We start from the raw sequence: 21981 nt of genomic DNA on the forward strand, positions 1-21981 counted from the left end.
CATATTTCACCTTCCGGTTTTGGGTGTAGACTTCAAAATAAAAGTAGGTAAAAACCGAAAACTAATATCCAATTTCTCAAATTCTCATAATCAATCACAATCTTACCATGTCTTTAAAATTCATCTTCAGCTTCAGCTGAATGCTGTTTTGACATTGTGAATGCGGAATTCCTTTTGGGTCAAGGGACGGGAATAGATCTGTGCTTTCCCAATTTATTGGACATGAGAACTTCAGTAAAAATAATTGGACCTTTTATCACCACAGTAATTATTATACAGAATGTGTTTGTATACTGCAAGTCAATTATGTGTTCATATATGGAATAAAAAGCCGAAAAACGAGGTCGGTTGTGGTCAAGCACAAAGCTTTTATTCTGAAGACGGTTTCCCGGAAGTGTTGCTAACAATAAATAAGCGTCGACTGAATGGCGACACTCAGACGCAGCGCAGTGTGCTTTGCCTTGAGGAGAATGGTTGTGGTGTTGCTTTTAGTTTCTCTTTTGTGTCTGCCGTTTCATTCTTCAGCCAAGAGGAATGACAGACCCATAATTGGTGAGTTCATGTTTATATTATGTTCAGCTGAAGTTGAACACGAACCAAACATCCTTATTCCTTTCCTGTTGCCTGAGTTTGAGCAGTGACCGCAGCTGTCTGTATCTCTCTCTCTGAAGGTGTCCTGGCTCAAGATGTTTATTCACCAAAGCCAAATCAAACAGCGTACATTGCTGCTTCTTATGTGAAGTTCCTTGAAGCAGCAGGAGCAAGGGTTGTTCCTGTCATGTGAGTCTCTGCTGCTATTACATAACACACTTAATAACTGTCATTCCCTTAGAAGACAGGAGCTTTGGTAATAACCTCATTAGACATGTGTGAACTGGAACCTTTGACCTCTTCTTCTTCTTTCCATTGGTGCAGGATCAACCAGACACGGGAGGAGTACAAGACACTGTTCAACTCCCTTAATGGGTAAATGTGTTAAAACATAGCAGCCAGATTCAGAGTCAGAGCATATGTGCTGTGTTTTTATTACAAAATGAATAATGAGATATATGTATGTCTCAGAAGTAAACAAGTTAATGCAAGTGGTGTCATTGATATGTAGCAATGCAGTGGTGTGAAGACCATAATGTTCGTTTCGGTGAACATTTTAATGCCAGTCTTGTTTCGAGATATCCTGTTTGGGTTTTGTTTTTCTGCAAAGCAGTTTTCTGCGATCAGTATTTGTCATCAGGACTTTTGACCCTGGCCACATTGCATAAGTGCAGTATTTACAGATGTCTGTCCATCCATCCATCCATCCATCCATCAGCTTATCTGGTACAGATAATGGCTGCTCGCTGCTCTCTTCTCAAACAGACGTACATTTACCAAACCAAACTGTTAGTCTTTATCTTTGAGGACTTTTCTCCTGTAAAACTCACAAATATTGTTTGAGAACTCTTCAGATAAACCATGCACACTATGTGAGCCTTAAGTTAAATATTAATTAGCAGCTTGTAACAACACTGGTATGACAAACCTAAATTTTGTAAGCTGGTTTATAAGGCAACATGTGGCTACTTACCGAGTTACCAATAAGCTGTACGTACAGCATTACATGTGCTAACAGGTGAACCTTTGTCTACCCCATGCATGCAATAATCAAAAAAAGATACCTGACATTTTGTTTCTAACCTCTCACTTCCAGGATCCTTTACCCGGGTGGAAGTGCCAGCATTATCTCATCAGGCTATCAGCGGGCTGCAAAGATCTTTTATGAGCTTGCAATTGAGGTAAATATGTATTAAAAAATTTAAAATAATAATAATAGCAAAGTTTTAATGTGTTGATGCTGGATTTCATTGCACGCTGTATATGTTGTTTCAGGCAAACAATAACGGCGACTATTTTCCTGTGTGGGGCACCTGTCTTGGATTTGAACAGTTGGCCTATTTGACAAGTGGAGATGCAGTACTGTCACGTACCAATACAACTGGTGTCTCATTGCCTCTTGTCTTCACTAACGGTATGACTTTATCCTAATAGCTACTTGTGAATAAGAGTCTCAAGTCTAAACATTCAACCAGCAGTGTGTGGTTGGGTATATTTTCAGCTCTGAAGATCGAGGATCAAGTCTTAACTCTAAGCCAATAAGATAATGGGTAATGTTCAAAAAACGGAGGATTAGAATGACAAAAGTGGTGAAGTGTTAAAATGTCATGTTTACTTAGTTCTGTTGCTAATAGTCAGAGGGTTGAAAGGTTGAGGTAGTCAGTTTACAGGACAAAAGTGGACCTTCTTTACATTACCTTCTTTAAATCTCTTTTTGAAACTGAAATTGGTTATAAATTATTGCTCATCTGTAGAGACCAAAGACAGCCGGATGTTTAAGGGTTTTCCAGATGAACTCATGAAAGCTCTGGCATCTGAGCCGCTGACAGAAAACTCTCACAAGTGGAGTCTGGCCTTGTTGGTAAGTTATTCATTACTGTTACGATGAGGAAAGGGTTCAGTCACACCATTCATACATTCAACAGCATGTAGGGTGCAGTGCACAGGCCACAGAATGCCAAGTGCAAATGTACACTAGAGCAAAGTGATTTTTTTCCTCCCCTTGAACATGTCACAAATAATTTTCTGAAAACATAAAGCATAAAAAGAGCAAACAGGATGTAGTTTAATTGTAACTAACCTCTGTTTCTTTCAGACTTACGACACAAATGAGGAACTGAAGAAGTTTTACAAAGTTCTCTCCACAAATACGGATGGAAACATAGAGTTTGTATCAACGATGGAAGGTAGTTATAATACAGCATCACTTTATTTGTGCACATTTTCAGCAAAATGAAGCATGCTAACGGAAAGTGAGTATGTCCTCTTCATTTATCCCTCGGCAGCGTATGATTACCCAATCTATGGGACGCAGTGGCATCCAGAAAAAAATGCATTTGAATGGAGGAGGCCTTATTACGCACACTCTTCATCAGCAGTCAAAACCACCTTCTACATGGCTGAATTCTTTGTCAGTGAAGGTATGAACAGCACAGCATTATTTTTGGTGCTTCGACGGAACAGTCAGTAGCTGATGATGGAGCCTTTGTGATGTATAAATCTGGCATTGTTTTCTCTCCCTGCAGCCAGGAAGAACTTTCACAGCTTTCAATCTGTGGAGGGGGAGAGAAAAGCACTGATATACAACTACAATCCTGTTTACACTGGGCAAGAGAGTAGCTTCGAGCAAAAGTATTTCTTCTGACGTCTGTTTGCAGAGTGCTTTCCATATTCAGCAGCTGATTGGCTGTCTCTATCACGTCCACTTGTGAATGTCTACTTGTTTAATTTTGCATTTGCCTTCCTCTCCATTTATTGAATCTGCAACTAAAGAAGCTGAAAACCGGAAATAGATTTATAGATGCAACATGAATCCTGATGCAGTGCAGGATTAAAAAAAAATGTCAGATCATGCTTTTTGGATGCTGTAGCTGTGTTTACAGCAGAGTGTTATATGTGATTACAGACAGTGTAAGCACTGACATTATAAGCCTTGAAAGTTTGTTTTGAATTTCTTCAAGCCGCTGCATTTTTATTTTTATTTTCTTAAAGGTGCACAAATCCCACAGAGAATTATCTCTCCACTCAGTAGTTTTCCTCACCTCTATGGAGCATTTAATCATTTTCCCGCTTGCTTTTTGGTTTTCACATCCATAAACTCCACCGGCTTTAACCCTGTTTTCGGTCACAGTAGCTGATTTTAGCTCAGCAACCAAACGCTTAAAAGTTAGTGACTTTCTGGTGAACATATTTTAGTAGTTACCGGCTGAAGAGCAAGAATATCTCAGGATTTATGAGAAACCAAAAAAGAGCTGAAAAGAGTGTTAATGCTGGACTTGCGTTCAACAGGTAGACAGTAATGTGGCTCCAAATGAATGCTACTTATGCTCTGTGTCTGTAAATAGGCAATTTTTTTCAAACTGCTTTATACAGTGATAATGTTTAAATGTTTGGTTTGCAGCATGTTCTGCTGCCCCCAAGTGGCTGGAAAAAAAAATCAGTCATAAAACAGATGAGTCAGAAACATTGAAGGCTGATAAAATATCTATTTTTTTATTCTAACATTTACCTTCATGCCACAATCTGCCATTAATCTCCTTCTATGCTTTGGATAACAAAGTTGAGCATCTTGAAAAAGTCCTCAACCACTGGCAAGAAAGTTCGATGTTGCCATTGGCATTTATAAAGTCCACTTTCAACTCAATTCAAGGACAGCAACAGGAGAACAGAAATGAATAGTCAAATGTAACTTCCAAAATGCTTTATGCACAAATAACACTCAGGTAATATTGTTTCTTTTTTTCTTTTTAGAATAAAATGATATTTGAATAACATTTACACATCAAGCTGACGAGACTGGGTTCTCAATCACAATACTACTGGAAATGTATTTTATGCAATCCAGTAAGGAACATTCAAGATGTCAAAATTACCATGTGGAACTGATCAGGGATAGTGTTGCAAATAACCTCTTAACATGCACTGAACTGAACACGAATGGCCATTCAAGTAAAATAAAAATATAGAAAAATGGAAAACTTAACTTGTGCCTCAAGAATCCATCATTTTGTATTATGAATTTGCATGACTTGGACTGTGAAGCTAACACCATGTTTTCCCTTATATACAAATGCATAATCTCTTAGTGTATAACACTACTCCTACGAATGGTTTCCTGCCTTCACAACCTGGTACAATGTATTCACTGATTCAAGCCAAGAGTTAGACAGCACTTTCAATAACAAACACTGCAGTTTCTGTACTGGTAATACATTTTCTTCCCCTACCATTCTCAAACATCTTAAAGTAATGACGCATGCAGACTCTGTACAGTTTAGCTGGGTGTAAAGATGTCATTGGGCCGATTTCCAGAGAATGACTATTTTCTTTTCCTGTGAAACTTCAGAATCCCTTTACAGTTTCTGAATCAAGTGCTAATTGTTTAACTTGTGGGAAATATGCTAAAGATTGATACCATCTGTCAAATATTAAATTACAGCCAGGACACCATTATCTTAGCTTAGTGTAGCATAACGACTGGAAGCAGGTGAAAACTAGCCAGCCTGGATCTGTCAGTAGGTCAGAAAATCTGTCTACAAGCACCTCAGGCAACCACAGGAAGTCAAAGCTACAGGTCAAAAGCTAGTCCACATCATATCCCCCTGTTAAACCAGAACCTGTAGTTTTTATACTTTGGTTTTTGTAAGTTATAACATGCTAATAGTTAGCATTAGAGGAGCTAGTTGGCAGAATTCCCTTCCTTTGGATAGAGCTAAGCTAGCTCTGTCTCAGTCTTTACGTCAAGATAACTGGCTTCTGGCTGCAACTTCATATTTATTGAGGGAATTTGTATATTTCCCAAAAATATCCAACTATACCTATAAAATTAGACTTGTTGTAGTTCATAACTGCAGTCCCACAGCAGGATGTTTTCTGTCAAAATAAGGCACGGTGACCAAAACAAGTTAATGCTTTTAACATTTGTTAAAACCAGAACATCACAATAAAACGGTCTAAAATGAACATTAATAAAAGCCCATGGCATTTTTTTTTTTCTTCCATCCAACCATTTTGCCGGTTGGAGAATTCTGTCAGCATCACTGAAATATGTAAAATGAGGCTACATGATGGAAACAACATTAGGGCAAACATGAATACCAAAAGAAAACATATCTGTAATAGCTGAGTGAACGTTTGTGTGCTATTTTACATACTGTAAGAACACCAGACACAACCACAGTCCAACATGGAAAGTTCTTCACAACTTTAAAAATAGTAACATTTCCCGTATCAACACAATCCCAGACACCCCTTAGAAACACTGCCAACCAGCGTTTTTCATCAGGCGTCTGATTTTCATCAATATACAAGCCCACGAGTTATGTGCTATTAAGGTGTCCCTTCTCCTCACAGCTTGAAAGTCTGTGTGAGAACTGATGCTTTCTCTCCACTGCGATTGAGGAGCTGGTCCGTCCTGCTGTGAAGGAGACTTCTTCCTGTTAGATCAATCAGTATGTTCCAAAACATCATATCAGGTCATCAGTCTTTGTTGGCTCTCTCCCTTTTGGATTCAAACACAGGGCAGGAGACGAGTAGGGGAGGATGGATGTTAGGAGTCGATCCGTTGTCTGCTGGAGGGGCAGTCTCAGGTTCAGCATGCGGACACGGGAGGGGAGGGGGGGTGGTCCAAATGCAAACCAAAACAAATGGAAAGAGCAGATGAGAGTTGCATATTGTGGACTATTGGACGCCAGTGTTGTGGTAGATGACTCTATGAGTGGGGGGAGGATTTGGGGGTGCAGGAGGAGCCCTACAAGGCCAAGCTAACCCTCGTCTTCACTCTCTTCTTCCAGGGCCTCCTCAAACACTCTCTCTGGTAGCCTGAAGCATTCCTCGAAGAAGTTCACCAGGGACTGACTGAGGTGCTGCCTTGTTGCTTCACTGTGAATGAAGTGACCTTCATCTGGGTAGATCTGAGACACAAAGAATAAGGTGAGAACACACAAACAGCTTCCGTTAACAGGGTAGAGAGTCGGAGAAATCACTGTGTCACTGCACACCAGATCTCTGTCATTTGTTCTGTCATTAGAGGAAATTAAGGGAGAGAAAGGGGGTGAATGATATGACTGGCTGTGCCAGCCGGCAGCAATGTGATTCATGATGGACATCTTAACCCGTAGCCCAAAAGATTGTCTAGTTACATGAGACAGGAGTTCTCTCATTATCGTTATGATTACTGTGTGCCTGGAGAAACAGGATGCAAAATGTGTTTATCATTCTAGGAAACTATTTTATTTTGTGTAAGAGGGAAATTTATTTAATGTCTTTATTCTTTGTTTTGTTGTTTCACGAGTGGGAACTGAAACTGAAATGAGTAAAATGTTAATATGCCCATTTAGTCTTGGAGAGCGCAAAAAGCAAATACTGATTATCTGATTCTATTTTGATTAATCACATCTATAAATGTCAGAAAATAGTAAAAGTCCAAAGTTACAGAGCTCAAGGTTTAGTTTAGTTTAATCCGAAAAACAGTCCAAGAGAAAATGGATTTGGTTAAAAACATTTTTAAACATAATAACATAACATTTTTTTATCATTACTAATTTTCTTTACATCATCAAATTTCTAGACTATGAGCTTCACACAGATACAGTGGCGTCCAAAAGTCTGAGACTGCTTTAAGTGGACTGGAAATTGACTCAGACTCTTGTATTTCAATTTATGTTTACTTGTGCTGACCTAAAACCTATCAGAGGCTTCTGGTTAATGTGTGCGAGCGCAGCAGCCTGTCTGTCGGTCAGTAATGAGCTCTGATGAACATTCAGCAGCAGTACATTGTATCCTAATTGGATTAGTCCTGGTGTTAACGCAGGATGCCCAAGAAGGTCTCATAAGCTTATTATGTGGAATGAAGGCATTGTGAGGGGCTAATCCTCTGCCTGCTGTGGGATCCCCACTGGGACCACAAAGCTCTCTAAGGTTGGAGAAGAACCGAACCAATAAAAGAAAGACAAGCAGAGAAATGGGACACTCAGCTGCAATTACAAATGAAAGTCAAACCACATACCTGTAAGGTGTAGTTGGCCTTTTCATTGATGAGCTGCGCGATGAATTTTGCTGTATGTTGGAAGTGAACTTTTTCTGTGAAGACAGATGCCAAAACATCAGATTTGTGTATTCTCTTTGTATATTTTTGTATGTTTTAGTGATTCTAGACTCACCGTCAGCTGTTGGATGGACAATAAGAAACTTCTTGTCCATAAACTGAGATGCTCTGTGTGCTAAATTTGCCATCTGAGGAGTAAAGACACACAGAAACAAATTAGATCAAATGGATATTACAGTAACTACATCTTGAAGTGTGACAGCTGCAGTCAGATCTTACCGTGTATGCCCTTGGATCAGGTTTAGGCAGTCCAAGATATCTCTCTGAAAAGGCAGAGGCTGGAGGTGAAAGGAGATTTCAATTAATACCTTGCTTTGGCACCAAAATCAAAACTTCATATCAATAACCAGAGTGATGCCTCATTTCTGCCCGCTCTGAAGGGTGGCGTGCACATTTCCAAGTTTTTCTTCTCTGGATTCAAATGTATTCACCCATCTACACATTCTTTAGTCTCGAAGCTGTTGCGGAACGCCTTCATTTGCAATTCCAAACTCATACAATGTCACGGCATGTCTCTCGCCCCTTCTGGCAAAAGCGAGAGAAATCAAATAGATGGGAAATTCGTCAAACCGCGAAAAAACCAGCTCCTCCTTAATTTGCAGTTTCCTGACTCTGTGCACCTTCAACTGCAAGAGCACCCTCTCTCCTCCTCCCTCCCTCCCTCCCTCTCTGTCACTCTCCTGATACAGACAACTCTGCATTTCACACATTTTATTCCTTTGGTAGCCAGGGTGAGGCTGGTGTAGATAACTTTGTCTGGCACTGTTATGATTGGGTTCCAGGTGCATCAGCACCATCACACTGATAAGGTGAACAGGCTCTTTTTTTAAATTTTTCTTCTCACACAGACATACATGTAAATGTGTAACACAGTGACTGAAATAAAATTGCAGCTGCAGTGTTAAAGGTGCTTGTGTTGCAATCTCTCCTTTTCCCTCTTTCCCAGTATTTATTATTTATTTTATAATTATTGTTACTGTCATCTTGCACTTTTTCTTTTTTTTACTGTCCACTTTGCTGCTGTAACGCTGCAAATGTCCCCAGTGTGGGACTAATAAAGGACGATCTGATCTGTTGAAGCTTGGCACAGATTATGCACAGACTGCAGCTTTTTGGATGTGAGCATACAGGTGAAAAATCCCACTGCAAACAAACAGTTTACCGTATAATTCAAAGTCAGTGATGGGTGACAGGACAGCTCCACATTTTACAGGAGACTCCTCACCGCTGACCAACAAGCTGGTCACATAGCCGCCATACACCTGAGACACACACAAAAACCCCCCCAAAAAACAGGTGGTTCCCCTCAGCCGACACTCGGAGAACACAATAATCCAACGTGAATGTTAACAAAGATGTGCGTGATTCTGCTTCTTACCTGTCCAAAAGCTCCAACCCTGGTTTTGTCAATGTAGGGCTCTTTCAAAATAAAACTGCAACAGATAAACATTGGTCCTGGTCAGGAACAACATTTCTATACAATGTCTCACAATTGCAACTGTGTGTTATATAAGCAACGTGTTTCTAAGGAACTTACAACTACCACGACCTATGAAACCCATTGCTACTATCACTTTTTTTCTCACTATCACTTTTAAAAGCCAAGTTGAAAAAACGATTATTGTCATAAGTAATGAACACGCTGAAAAAGATACAGATAAATTACACTTTAAAAGAGTAAGTAATGAGAGGGAGCATTTGCATGGCATGTTCTGATTTGTTGAATGGAAATTTAAAAGTTTAAACCAAACTGATTTCAATTAATGTTACAAATGGGACAGTTTATCCGAACTGAGATGTTCTGTTTTGGAAACACATGTGGCTTCTTGTAAACACAGTTATTGTTTTATAAGAAAGCTAATGAAAAAAAATTAGCAAGTTACCCAGTTTGTGAATGCTGAAAATGTTGAGATAAAGCTAAATGATCATTTTAAAAGATGTTTGGTGAGCTGGTCAGTGAAGTCCTATAGTATATGTTTTGTTTAAATTGTCCCAAAACAACTTTATGGCATCCACATTGCTATTTATCCCATGTTTGCTCTTCATGTTATTTAGGTTTTCAAGACAACAAGGTGAAAATCTCCTGCTCCACATACTTGAGCGCGTCCTTCTGATCCTGCTCCTCGAACACGCCCACTTTCTTCTGGATGCGGTGCAGCAGGTTGGTGCCCTGGAAGCCGCTGCCCCGCCCGTCACAGCGCACCACGATGGCGCCGAAGCTGCTCACCAGCACTGTGGCCCAGTCCATGTGAAACCGCTCTGACACCATCTGACCACCGGGTGTCCCATCGCTGCACGTGAACAACCACAGACGACCAGATGAGAGCAGTCACAGCTGCTACGTGCAATACAAAGCTATTTTTCTTATATCCTGTTCATTTGTATTTACATCTCAGTAATGAACTTGTGTCTGGGATCCCTTCATTTGTCTGAGCATTTCTTTCCAGTGACATTTGGGACAGTTTTGGATGTGTACTATGTAGTGTGGGTGTCTGTGACCTGCAGGATTCTCAGGATAAAACCTTAATTTGTAAAGTTTCCTTTATTCCAAAGCTAATGTGGCACAACCTTCACAGATAAGATGATAATCATGATAAACAAGAAAAGCTGAGATTTGAGCTACAGAGTAAAAGAAAGGGAAGGAATACTAATGAAAGAATGGAGTTGGAGAGGAGGGTGAATTGCCTCATGTGCAGTGTAATTATTATCTAGCTCGAGTAGAGGACAAAGCAGCGCATCTTCCTGTTCGATTAATAAGCCTGATTAAAAGTCTGTCCAGGAAATCTCCACTGATGAGGACGAGCTTGTCCTCATATAACTTGGAGAGGAGTGTGGATGTGAGTCAGAGCTGCTAAAGCACACAAACTCTTTCTGTGTGTGTGTGTGTGTGTGTGTGTGTGTGTGTGTGTGTCTGTGTGTGTGTGTGTGTGTGTGTGTGTGTGTGTGTGTGTGTGTGTGTGTGTGTGTGTGTGTGTGTGTGTGTGTGTGAAAACGTGTGCTGATACATACACAAGCAGGAGCAGCGGGTAGTGTGAAGTGTCCACGAAGCCTGCAGGTTTGAGGATCTGCATCGACAAAGCTGTAATGTAGATACACAACACAATGGACACACTTTCACTTAGCCTGTTCTCACTCCGATAAAATACAACATATATTTTATACCTTGTGTTTTTGTTGTCATCATTAATTACAAACTGTTACTGTTGAATTATTTTTTCACAAAATTATATCTAGCTTATTTAATTGGCTTCTGCTACAAAAATAACAGATTTGAGTTGCAGAAAGTAATAAACTGTGGAGTCTCACCTAAGCTGCTGCAGTAGTGGCAGCCAAACTCGTATTTTAAGATGAAATTAGAATTAAAACATCACAGTCTACTACAGTGGAAATAAAAAAAGGTTGTGAAGCCTTTGGCAGGAGCTGGTTTTCTGCATTAACTGGTCATAAAATGTGACCTGATCTTTATTAAACACAGCCATTAAACATTCACAGTGCTGGTGGAAAAAGGTAAGTGAAGCCTTAAAAACTGGTCAAACCTCCTTTGGCACCACGAACCTCAAACAAGTGTTTTCAGTATCTGCTGATCAGACCTGCTCCATGTTGAGGAGGAAGCTGCTTCAGCTCAGACGTGTTCTCCGGGCGTCTGGTGTGAACTGCTCTCTTCAGGTCATTCCACAGCGTCTCTACTGGGTGGAGGTCTGGGCTCTGACAGGGCCACTCCAGAAAATGGATTTTCAATTTGAAGTGATGTGTAGTAGAGTTACTTTGATGTTTAGGGTCATAGTAAATCTTCTGAGGTCTTTGTTTGTGTGAAGGTTCACATACTTTTTCCAGCCAACAATGTGAATGATTGAATGGTGTTTTCAATAATGACAACAACAACACAGCGACTACTTTTTTTGCCACTGTATATTGTGTTTTTTTGTTCTTTTAAAGATTGTCTTAACTAATTTGTGCACACTTGCATCACTTTAATGTGACTTTGGCTTTGACACATACTGTAATCATCCATGTTGATCTCCTTGTAATCCACTGTGGGCATCTGCATGGAGTCCAGGGTCAGCCTCAGGTTCTCATTGCTCTCCAGTTTATATACTTCAGCAATACCTGTGGACACAACATGATAAACTAGTTAACAATGAACTGATACACTAACCACTGGCAACCCAACCATTTATATAGCTATTGAATTAAAACTGTGTGATTATTAGTGGATTCAAAATGATAATTATGCTCATCTGTTAACGCAAATAAGATTCATACAACGAAGCACCTCCACACAACATCACAGCCTCTGCTCCTCCCGGACTTTCAGCTTGAACTCAACACAACAGATGCAAAAAAAACCAAGCTGAAACTGTGGCCTGGATTCTCAGGAGGTTGTTGTCCTAAAAAGGGAAGCAGCTCTACTTATTCCACAGCTTACAGGTGGTTTGTGCAGCTGCTGGTTGCCACGGCTGCTGAAGTCGTAGGGGACGCAGCTAAGACTAATTCTGATAATTCTGATATGACCTTGTCTCTTATCACTACTTGCTGTCGAATCTTAGTGACATATGAAGTTCTAACAATGTTCTATCACCTGTCATGGCCTCATATCTTATTAAAAATGAAAAGCACTTAACAGGAGCCATTCTTATTCATCCAGACTGAAATATCTTCCACAACTATTTAGCTCAGACTTTCATGCTTCCAGAGAAAAATCTTAATGACTTTGAAGATCCCCTGACTCCGTCTTTATGTCTCTTGCTCTTGTTAATATCCTGCATCCATCATGAACAACAGTCATGTCGACTGCTGTGTAATTTTAAACCTGTCAGCACAGAAAAAAAAAAAAAAAAAAAAAAAAAAGAGCAAACGCAACAATTTTGTAGGTGAAAATTTGCAAAACATTATTGCCCCCGCACTGTTAAACAGTTGAATACATCAAATAAATTTTAACATAGTCAGGGCTGGGACATCATATTGAGAGGAGATGACACCGACTGGCACACACGCAGACTGTGGTAATCAAATTACAGTATGCTGATGTTGCCGTCGGGCAGGTCATAATTTAATGAGGACATCCATTGTGCGGAGTAATGTGATTACTTCCATCATGCTGGACTTGGCTCGTAGACAAACACTGACTCAGTGCACAGGTGGTCACTCTGCACTGCAATGGAAACACTTCTGTCCTTATTTGTACAAGGTCACATCAATATACCTATTATGCTAATGAACACAAGGTCACTTGTAATGACTTTAGCATAATTCAGAGTCTTGTAAAAACATAACTGGGATGCAGCTGGTTGAAATACTCACTTTCTCTGTCTTGCGTCTCGCTTTCGGCGTCTCTCTGCGTCTTGTAAACGGCTACAAACGGGATGTCCGGGCCTGGGGACAAAATCAGAGTTTAAAAAGCGGGGTACCAGACTTCCACAGATTTGTAGTTGCATATTTAATCAGATTATGCAGTCACTGTTTTCTACCAGCCATTTTTTTTATATAAATGACACCAATAAATGGGACTTGTTCTGCTTAACTTCAATGTATCTGGTCTTTTTTTCTTCTTAAGTGCACAGCTATTTTTAGTTTCTCTTTAAGCGAAGAGTAAAGTCTAAATTTATCATCAAATGCACACTGAAGTCCTCCAGTAACTGCACATATTAAGAAAAAAAAGGTAAAACCCAGAAAGAGACATCCCAGATCTTTGTCTGTGAGACAAAGAGCCAATTCTTCACTGATTCGATTTATGTAATGCAATAGCTGAAATAGCTTGTCCATATCTAGGCCGCAAACAGAGGCAAAGTCCCTGTAGTTAATCCCTAAAACCTCAAACAGGAGGGAGGGGGACAGCAAAAGTAGTGACTGATGCACTTAGCAAATTGGGAACACGGTACAGGAACACTGCGGTTGTGTTTGGTGGCTCTCTCACTCCCTCCGTTCTCGTCCTCCTTCTCTCTCTCCTTGTGGTAATGATATCATAACCTCATCACATAAATTCTTGTAGGCAGGCAGCAGGAAGAGCTGGATTACAAATATATGAGGTGTAGGACCGGTGACTATCGTTGATTTCTGGGGTCAGCGGAGAGGGTTTTTAACGGCATTATGAGCTTTAGCTGTTTGATCAGAGTTCAGTGACGATCACTTAGAAAGGTTCGGGGGTGACTGACACAAAAGTGTCGGATAAGTGATTTAACATTGAAGCTGCGAGACTTCACGTCAGACTGAAATCACAGAGACATGAATCTTTTGACACCACGGGCTCTGTTTTTGTGGCAGCGTGAAGACAGTGCTATGTCATCTTGATATTTTTCTGATCTTGAAAAGTGCTTTGCCTGCTCTTTTGGTATTCTCATGCCCAGCACAGTGCATTCGGATCAAAGGTGGAAAGAGAAGCACAACAAGATCAGAGTTGGCTTTTTGTTGGTGAAAACTGTCTCTTTGACATCGCAATGAGAGCAGACATCCAAGGACTGGGCCTGTGTTCAGCTGCAGTGCCTGAAAAATGCAGCAACTACAGAACAGCTTTATTTAAGTAACTAAATACATCTACTCAATATTACTAGCTCTGCTGACTATTTTCCAATTACTATCCAGGTTTAATATTTTATAAAATATGATTGATATAAATTAAATTCCACCCTGCCTAATTACAAAACTAAAGTCTTGCTTACACATTACTGCATTAATAATAATAGGTAGTAATATAATGATGTAACACTAACAGGGGCCATTCAGCATAATTAGTGATTACCTTTGATTATTTAAGTACATTTTCTTGCTGATACTTGAAAACAATTTGTATAACTTATATAACTTATACAATGGAGTGACTTTATAATGTAGCGTTTCTAATTTTACTTAGGTAGCACTTCTTCCACAACTGCAGTAAATACATTTCGATTGAGAACAAAACTATGTAACAAAACAGTCTATAAGGAACTGATTTTTAGCCTGTCATCTTTAGGAAAGAGGACCGATATGTGAACTGCAGCCTCTTATTCAAAAACTGCCCCTGTGTGCATAAAACTGGTCAGCTGTAACTTAAGATTATTTTCCTACTTTATATGAAAGGGAACGTTACAAGAGGACTGTCTGAGACATTTTCATCAAGGCTCTTAAAAAGGTAAGTGATGAATAATGTGACTGGCTAAGAGGGTAATGATTAATCACCTCCCCTTCTGAATGGTACATTCCACACTGTGTCATTTTAAAAGCAACAAGGGTGCTTGGATACAATAAAACAGAGCCTTCATAAAGTGGAGAATTTGAACAGAGAGTCAAAGAAAGAGAGAACGGGGACATGAGTCAAACATGCAGTGTTAGCTACCTTGGCATTTGAGCAGGAAATAGCTCATGTTGTGGCTGAAGGAGCCGCTGATGTAGCCACAGCTGTCCGACAAGGCGCAAGACAGGCAGCGACGGTTGAACGAACCAAACGTGTCCGCACTACGGAAACACAGAAGACAGCTAACTTTCTGCAGACATTTTTTTGAACAAAATTGTAAGGCTTTTCCACTTTCCACTTTCCAGTTTGGAACAGATACCATAAGAGCGGCCATTACCTGTACAGATGCCTTCGCTTTGGACCATCCTCAGTGCTCAAGAAGTATCTGCATTAATGCAAAGATAAAAACAAATGTCATGGTAGCAGATCTAATTTTACCTTGGTCTTACTTGTGAGTTTAGCAGAGCTGTGTTCACCACTCAGCTTGGGGAAGTGGAAAAACCTGGAACATACAAACACTGCCCCAACTACTCGCTAGAATAGATGTTTCATAAATGAATGATGGAGGGGAAAAGGGGGAATTAATCCTTTTAGGACAGAAGTAGGCCAAATCTTACCCCCTCGAGGAAAAGGTTTTTGGGTGGGTGAGTTCATGCTTGAAGTTAACACTGGAAACAAAAGAGTAACTGTGTTTCTATATATGTGCGTGAATGCAGAAGTGCAGAGTACATGTGAGATCATTTTAGTCAGATTCACAGTTGCCTTGTGGCCTGGAGTGTGGGTGTGAAATTATCTGGGAGTGATGGAAATGAGTCACACTCCTCATGGGTGAGGAACAGAGACAGAGGGTGATTTTTACACCCAGAACATTTAGAGCAGTTTATTGTGTGGAAATTTATAAGCTGGTAGAGGAACATGGGGCTCAACTCAATCGGCAATAAGTATGGTTTCTCGTTTTCACAATGTAAAATCAGTTCTATAAACTAGTCATAGATCATAATCAATACACAGCTTGACAATAAACAGGATAATTTCACCGGTGGACAGCAACAATCAATCCCCTTCACTGTGCTCTGTCCATGGTGCTGAAACATTCAAACACTGGGTTTCAGCACCATGGAGAGAGACAGAGAGAAACCCAGCATTTGAATGTGGGGTCTCTGTCTCTGTCCGTGGTTCTGAAACATCTGCCCCCTCCCATACAGAGCTGCAGGGATGTTGTATTTCTGTAGGCTAACCCAGAAGTTAGCCTCACCCTGGGTTTTACAGGATTTTTACAGTGGCTTTTGGATTACTGCAGAGAATAAGCTCTCTGACAAAAAATAGTTGATGATACTGACAGGTTTTGTTCAGCAAGAAAACATTCACAAATAAACACCACTTTATGTTTTTCAATACCTAAATAAAATCAGCAGAAGTAAAAAGCTAATGTCAGGCTATGTAACGAACTACACCACGGTTGCATGCCTTCAGCGCCACCACCACTAAGCTTTCAACTTGTAGGTTAGCATGCTTACCTACCCCTCCACAAAAGCCCTTTCTCTTAAAAGGATAGATAGTCATAGTTTGCAAGGGTATGAGTATAAACACAATGACATTGTAAAGGTGGACCGGTGAGTAGATTTAATAAATGAGCTGGTGTCACATCCATGTGACTTATTTTAGTTTGTTACCTACAAAAAAAACTACCGGAAAATATTATATACTGCTATTTGTTGTTTTGAGTGGGATGGTGTTAGTTTGATTGGTGAGTAACTGGTGGTTTGTGGGTGCTCACATCAGCTGGCTGTCTTCATTGTAGGCCAGGACTTGGGTGACATCCCAGTCTCCAGAGGTGATGGACTGCAGTGTGTCTGTACTGGTGTTGGGCTTCGGGGTGTGGAGAAGTAAACAGATGAAGAGAAGAATGCAGAACTTTAGTACATAAACTCAAGTGTTACAGCCTAAAAAGACCATTTAACACTGGTTAAAGTTAAATATAAAGCAAATCTGTAACATAAAAAAAGCATGAATATTCTTAAAGCCACCAGCTCCCATAAAGATGAAAATAGCAACCATGTTTAAAATAAAAACTTCACGTGGGTACCTACTCTTACCCATGTTTGCTATTCTAAAACATACTCTACACATAAATACTCACTCACCTGAGAGATGGACATGGAGATGTGGAAGAACTTGCCCCTGCCTCCTTGAGGAATGGCTCGAGTGAAGAACAGCTTAAGTCCATCTTTGGAAAACAGAGGCCTCTCATTCTGAAGAAAAACAGACGATTGTTCAAATCATTGGTTTAACAAAACCAAAAAGAAAACCACTAGAAACTATATAAATGGATTGATTAAAGCAATAGTCATGTAAAAATGTGGATAGTCATGCTGAGGACACAGTGGTTTTGATTTGATAACCAGTACTCCACAAATTTAGAGTTAAATCAATAATCATTATCATTTGTCTGTCAACAGTCTCACCTGTCTGTGCAGCCATCCCTCACTTTCATCCTCATGTTTCTGAAAAAAAAACAGTGTGACTGGTTTATAAAAAACAGCCAATCATACATACAACACATGTAACATATAGACTGGACTTGGGTGTACCTTAGTGCAGACTCCGGTTGTGGCCTCACACAGTGTGAGTATAGAGATGTTCTGAGCTCTGTTTAGCCAGTTGATGGCCAGTTTGGTGGTGGTGGCCCATTTCACCATTGTCACATAGTATTCACTAACAAACAGAGACATTTGTAACTTCAGTCAAGCAGTGCTAATGGGTAAATGACAAGTCACTGAGGCAAAAAATATTAGAAAATAGGATGATGACTGAAAAAAGGTGCCAAAATGTTTCCATTCACTAATTGCAGATTATGATAGAATTTTAAAAAGAGATGAAACATTTATGATCTCTTGCAGAGGAATTGAGATATTAGAGCAGCAGCATACAGTATAATGAGCCACGGCAAAGGAGGAATAAAAAATTGGGTATAAATACGACCAGAGCGAATGGGGGCATCAAACGTAATGGAACTAAACACGGGACCACATTAAGTAAAATGTCTCACTGCAGAAAGTGAATTTACAGAATCTCTGTAGGAGCAGATCATACTGTCACAAAGAATACAACATTATGAGATATATGCAAACCTATTTAGAATCAGAAAATTAATATATACAGACATTAGTGCTCTATGATAGATGAAGGAATATATGAAATATAAATAAAATCTTTAAATTAATGCGTGAGCAGAAGGATTGAAATGTGCATCATTTGACGGGCAGTTTGCATGTCTCACCCTATCCTGGGGTCATCAGGTCTTCTCATCTCGATGGTGTGAAGAGGGCCGTTCAGGTTCACAACATACAGAGTGATAACTGGGTTCTCCTCACCAGCCTGAACAGGAAGAGAGAAAGGTGGGAAAACTTTAAAAAATACAAAAGCCACATATTTACATTTTCCCTGAAATACACAACATCTCACTTTCACAATCAAAGCCAATGCAATTTCAAATAATTTTTATGTATACCTTAGGGTAGTGGTACTCTTTCCCCATTGGGTAAGGTGTGCCCGTGAACATGGGCAGCTCCATCCTGGGCACCAAGGTGTCATTGATTGTGGCGTATGCCAGCCTCGCACCATCTGGAGACCACCAATGGGCAACGTGGGACTGGAAAATTTCCTCTGGAAAAGAATAAAAATACCATCAGTCATAATGACAGCGAATAAAAACTCAGACAGAAGAGACATAAGTTAATTACATGGCTGCAGGCCAACAGACTCGCACTGCCGTTACTTGTCAGAAATTAACAAGTATTCTGGGAAAATGTCTTTTGAAAAGTATAAAGTGCCGTGTCATTAGTGAGGCTCTTTGTATCATGTTGCTCTTTGTTCACGGAAGCTCATTAAATTGTTAATTCAGAAATGCTCTCCCCTGTTGGCTACCACATGGGATTTAAGGATGTGAAGTTAAGCAGTTTTTGACTAAATAACAGTCAAATGTTAAGTAGCTTGAATAACACAAAGTGACAAAGCTCAGAGTAGAAAGAAAGTAGAAAACAGATCACAAAACTGGAATTATCGCCTCATGGCTGTATGCCTCCGCCAATGGTGGTCACAATCTCTACTTGCTGAGTTGGAGAAGTGTTTTTTCAGAACATTATGATGTCACAGTGAAGCTGACCTTTGACCTTTTGGATATACAATGTAATTACTTCATTCTATTATACATTACGCATGCATTTGTATGAAATTGTGTTATAAGTAGTGTATGAATTAGTGAGTTATGGCCAAAAGCATGTTTTCTGAGGTCATCATGTCCTTGACCTTTGAGGACCAAAATCGAATCAGTTCATCAGTCCAAGTTAATGTTTGTGCCAAATTTGTTCCTGTTTCTTTGGGTGTAACTGTGATATTGCGTTCTCAAGTATAGGACGAACAACCCCAAAACACAATGCCTCTTGCCCTGGCTGTCGCTGGCACCGAGGCATAAAAATCCCCTAAAATCAGGTCAAAGTGTCAAAAAATAAAAAAGTTATTCTCTCTCCCCTCTCAGCGAAACACTCTACTAATTCTTGACTGACCTGTTTGCTGTACGTGGACTCACTCACTCTTAAACCTACACACAAACACACACACAACAGCAAACGCTGAGGTCATAAATCACAGCAGCTTTTAATCTCACTACAGCCCATCGACCAAAAATAGACCTCAGCTACATTTCCTCCAAATCACCCAAACAGCAATTTCTTATTACAGTTACAACTACGTGGCGCACTTCACCAGAAAACTTTAGTGTTTTGCGTTGTTGTTACCTGCATGTATGTGTGTGTGTGCGTGTGTGTCATGTTCAGCAAGAAACTTCACATTCAGCTCAGTCTTGGCCTAGTGGGTTCCCTGAGACTCTGTGAGCACATGGGTGTGTGTGTGTGTGTGTGTGTGTGTGTGTGTGTGTGTGTGTGTGTGTGTGTGTGTGTGTGTGTATGTGTGTGGGCAAACGTGGGTAAAATTATGTAGCAATCACACAAACACACTCCTGTTCAAAGAGAACATTGGGGACCAGAGCATTCTAGGTCCTTTATCTCTGCTGACACACACACACACACACACACACACACACACACAAAAACACAAAAACACATCTGTCAACATACAGTGACTTATTCAGAAATTATGCAAATGAGAGCTGGCTGAGGGAACTTCTTGACAACATAAAGCATGGCCGTGACAATTCTACTTCATTATAAAGTCTGTGGCGACGACGCAGACAGCATGGAAACAGTCCGGCTCGATGTTACGGCTTCCCACCAGCTACATTTATATCAACTTTCGCAATTAAAATTTCATTAATGCTGTTTATCTGTGGGACTGGGTGCTGGCTTTGGGGAATGAACAGACATCAACTACCAATTAGCATTTTCATTAAGCGTGCACGCTTGGTGGAATCACTTGATATGCAGCGTCATTTGACAATTGCAGTACAGGCGCATAATGTGCATTTGTTTTCTAATGCAGTTCTGCAAAAGTAGCTGCGTCTGTGCTGTCTTTCCGCTGCTGGACACTGTTAAACTAATTATAACTCCACACATGTCTATGTTAGTGTGAAATGAGAAGAAATAGGCCTAATGGCAGCACTTAGTCTTTGCTCTCCTGGACTGCCTGGTGTGTCCACCATGCACCCTGCTGGCACAGCTCAGCGGGGAATGATTGGATCTCTATGTCTTGAAGATCAATTGAGTAGCACAGCACAGCATTAGCAATGATGAAAAAAATAAAATAAAATAATTAAAGTGATTTCCTGCATGGCCAGTTCCACCGCTGCCTGCTAACTCCTGCAGCGGCAGCTTAAAAAGCTTTCTGTGTGGAGTGGAACCGCCGGGCTGTCGGATCCGCTCGGCTGGGGACGCCCAGTCACCTTGGCGAGTCAAGGAGAAAGTAGTTTAAGTTTCTAGAAGCGTCCTGACATGTGTGTGGCAACAACTGAAAGTGAAGAGACAGATGAGGGAGAAAGTAATAGCAAGAGAGGGAACCACTTTTGATGAGCTAACTCTCTCTTTCTTTCTCTTAAGTAATGAGATTGTGTCTCTTTCTGTTCCCGCCTTTGTGATGAATACCAAGGTGAGCTGTCAGAGCCTCATCTCCTCTCTCCATGTTCTCCATCCTGCTGTGCACACTACATTATTCACTGAGTAGAGCGTATTATTAATGCATGAGATATCATGAGTCAAGTGGCCAGTGAGAAATAATGAGTGCAAGGCGGCAGATTCAGGCAGACTGAGCTAAAGAGAAAAAGAAAAGAATATCAAACTTCCCAGGCAGCATTTAGTTGTTTTTTTGTTTTTTGTTTTTTTGCTATTAGTGTGAATGCAGCTACTATAAGCAAATCTATAAAGTGATCAATTTGACTGTTTCTTCAGAAAAAAAGGAGCAGATGTATCCAACAGAGGGCAGCAGTGCCACATGCTGAAACAATGAAGTGGAGCAGCAGTGTAGCACAGAAACAAACGCAGCTTTTGTTCCAATTCTTGGTGTCCAATGCAGATTTTAGGCCAAAACTACTGGGGTTTTGCTTGTACTCTTTAGAGACCGTGGTCCACCTCACCAATCAGTAACATCAGCATCTAACCTGCCAGTCACACAAGAAGCACACATGAGACATATTGAATATAAATAAATATATATATATAAATACATGACAAGGCCAAATCCCATAAAACTATGGACTTTAACAGCAGAGACACACCCTCCTCCTGGCTCACTGACAAGCACATTGGTTAGATGACATGACATTGTAGCTTTCCACACAGCCGTTACTATAAATACAGTGCAGTTACCACTGCGCTGACTGAGGTGACGGTGCAAGTGATAACTGAGCAAGAACAGAAAAGCACATGACGGAGCAAGGTGAGATTTTTACTGAGCATCTACGAAGCCTCGTCGACAGTTTGTGGCTCAGCCCAAAGAAAACGTCGCCAGATGACGCGGGAGGAAAATGCAATTAACAACCACTTGTTTTTGCAGGTCTATATTAAGCAGACAGAAAAGTTTATGGGAGGATTAAGACACCATGTATATATTTGTCCTGCAGGAAGTG

The 21981-nt window shown here is 40.4% G+C and overlaps 2 protein-coding genes across 6 annotated transcripts in view; one reads left to right on the plus strand and one right to left on the minus strand.

Moving 5' to 3' along the window:
• The first annotated feature begins 396 nt into the window (after nucleotides 1–396).
• ggh (gamma-glutamyl hydrolase (conjugase, folylpolygammaglutamyl hydrolase)) lies at nucleotides 397–6519 on the plus strand. 2 transcript variants are annotated; one of them, XM_071484649.1, is made up of 9 exons: nucleotides 397–552; nucleotides 672–780; nucleotides 916–966; nucleotides 1688–1772; nucleotides 1867–2005; nucleotides 2346–2452; nucleotides 2687–2777; nucleotides 2877–3011; nucleotides 6384–6519. In XM_071484649.1, exons 1-9 carry the CDS (start codon nucleotides 426–428, stop codon nucleotides 6413–6415), a joined length of 876 nt encoding a protein of 291 aa, XP_071340750.1. In that variant the 5' UTR covers nucleotides 397–425; the 3' UTR covers nucleotides 6416–6519. The 2 variants fall into 2 exon arrangements, with proteins under 2 accessions (XP_071340750.1, XP_071340749.1); XM_071484648.1 differs by lacking the exon at nucleotides 6384–6519 and adding an exon at nucleotides 3117–4573.
• LOC139625057 (A-type potassium channel modulatory protein DPP6-like) overlaps nucleotides 4062–21981 on the minus strand; it is a 194922-nt gene continuing 177002 nt past the window's right edge. For 3 of the 4 annotated variants that reach the window (XM_071484647.1, XM_071484643.1, XM_071484646.1), the window contains exons 9-26: nucleotides 18418–18572; nucleotides 18187–18284; nucleotides 17498–17621; nucleotides 17372–17410; nucleotides 17051–17158; nucleotides 16684–16775; nucleotides 15244–15291; nucleotides 15009–15127; nucleotides 12998–13069; nucleotides 11696–11803; nucleotides 10706–10775; nucleotides 9793–9987; nucleotides 9075–9129; nucleotides 8859–8958; nucleotides 7916–7974; nucleotides 7752–7824; nucleotides 7598–7671; nucleotides 6212–6503 (exon numbers count right to left, since the gene is read on the minus strand). In XM_071484647.1, the coding sequence (XP_071340748.1) occupies nucleotides 6354–6503; nucleotides 7598–7671; nucleotides 7752–7824; nucleotides 7916–7974; nucleotides 8859–8958; nucleotides 9075–9129; nucleotides 9793–9987; nucleotides 10706–10775; nucleotides 11696–11803; nucleotides 12998–13069; nucleotides 15009–15127; nucleotides 15244–15291; nucleotides 16684–16775; nucleotides 17051–17158; nucleotides 17372–17410; nucleotides 17498–17621; nucleotides 18187–18284; nucleotides 18418–18572 (1739 nt within the window). In that variant the 3' untranslated portion in view covers nucleotides 6212–6353. Of the gene's footprint in view, nucleotides 6504–7597; nucleotides 7672–7751; nucleotides 7825–7915; nucleotides 7975–8858; nucleotides 8959–9074; nucleotides 9130–9792; nucleotides 9988–10705; nucleotides 10776–11695; nucleotides 11804–12997; nucleotides 13070–15008; nucleotides 15128–15243; nucleotides 15292–16683; nucleotides 16776–17050; nucleotides 17159–17371; nucleotides 17411–17497; nucleotides 17622–18186; nucleotides 18285–18417; nucleotides 18573–21981 lie in introns of all 4 variants that reach the window. The other variant, XM_071484645.1, reaches the window with a different exon arrangement.

Source organism: Trachinotus anak, unplaced genomic scaffold (genome assembly GCF_046630095.1).
Source record: "Trachinotus anak isolate AG129_WGS33_773 ecotype Australia unplaced genomic scaffold, CSIRO_AGI_Tana_v1 ptg000009l, whole genome shotgun sequence".
NCBI classification, from domain to species: domain Eukaryota; kingdom Metazoa; phylum Chordata; class Actinopteri; order Carangiformes; family Carangidae; genus Trachinotus; species Trachinotus anak.

What these genes read in the sequence shown, in the direction of transcription:
- ggh (XM_071484648.1), top strand. Translation starts at nt 426, where the DNA reads ATGGCGACACTCAGACGCAGCGCAGTGTGCTTTGCCTTGAGGAGAATG. An exon ending in GCAAGGGTTGTTCCTGTCAT is followed by an intron (nt 781 to 915) that starts GTGAGTCTCTGC and finishes CCATTGGTGCAG; the next exon opens with GATCAACCAGACACGGGAGG. An exon ending in GCCTCTTGTCTTCACTAACG is followed by an intron (nt 2,006 to 2,345) that starts GTATGACTTTAT and finishes GCTCATCTGTAG; the next exon opens with AGACCAAAGACAGCCGGATG.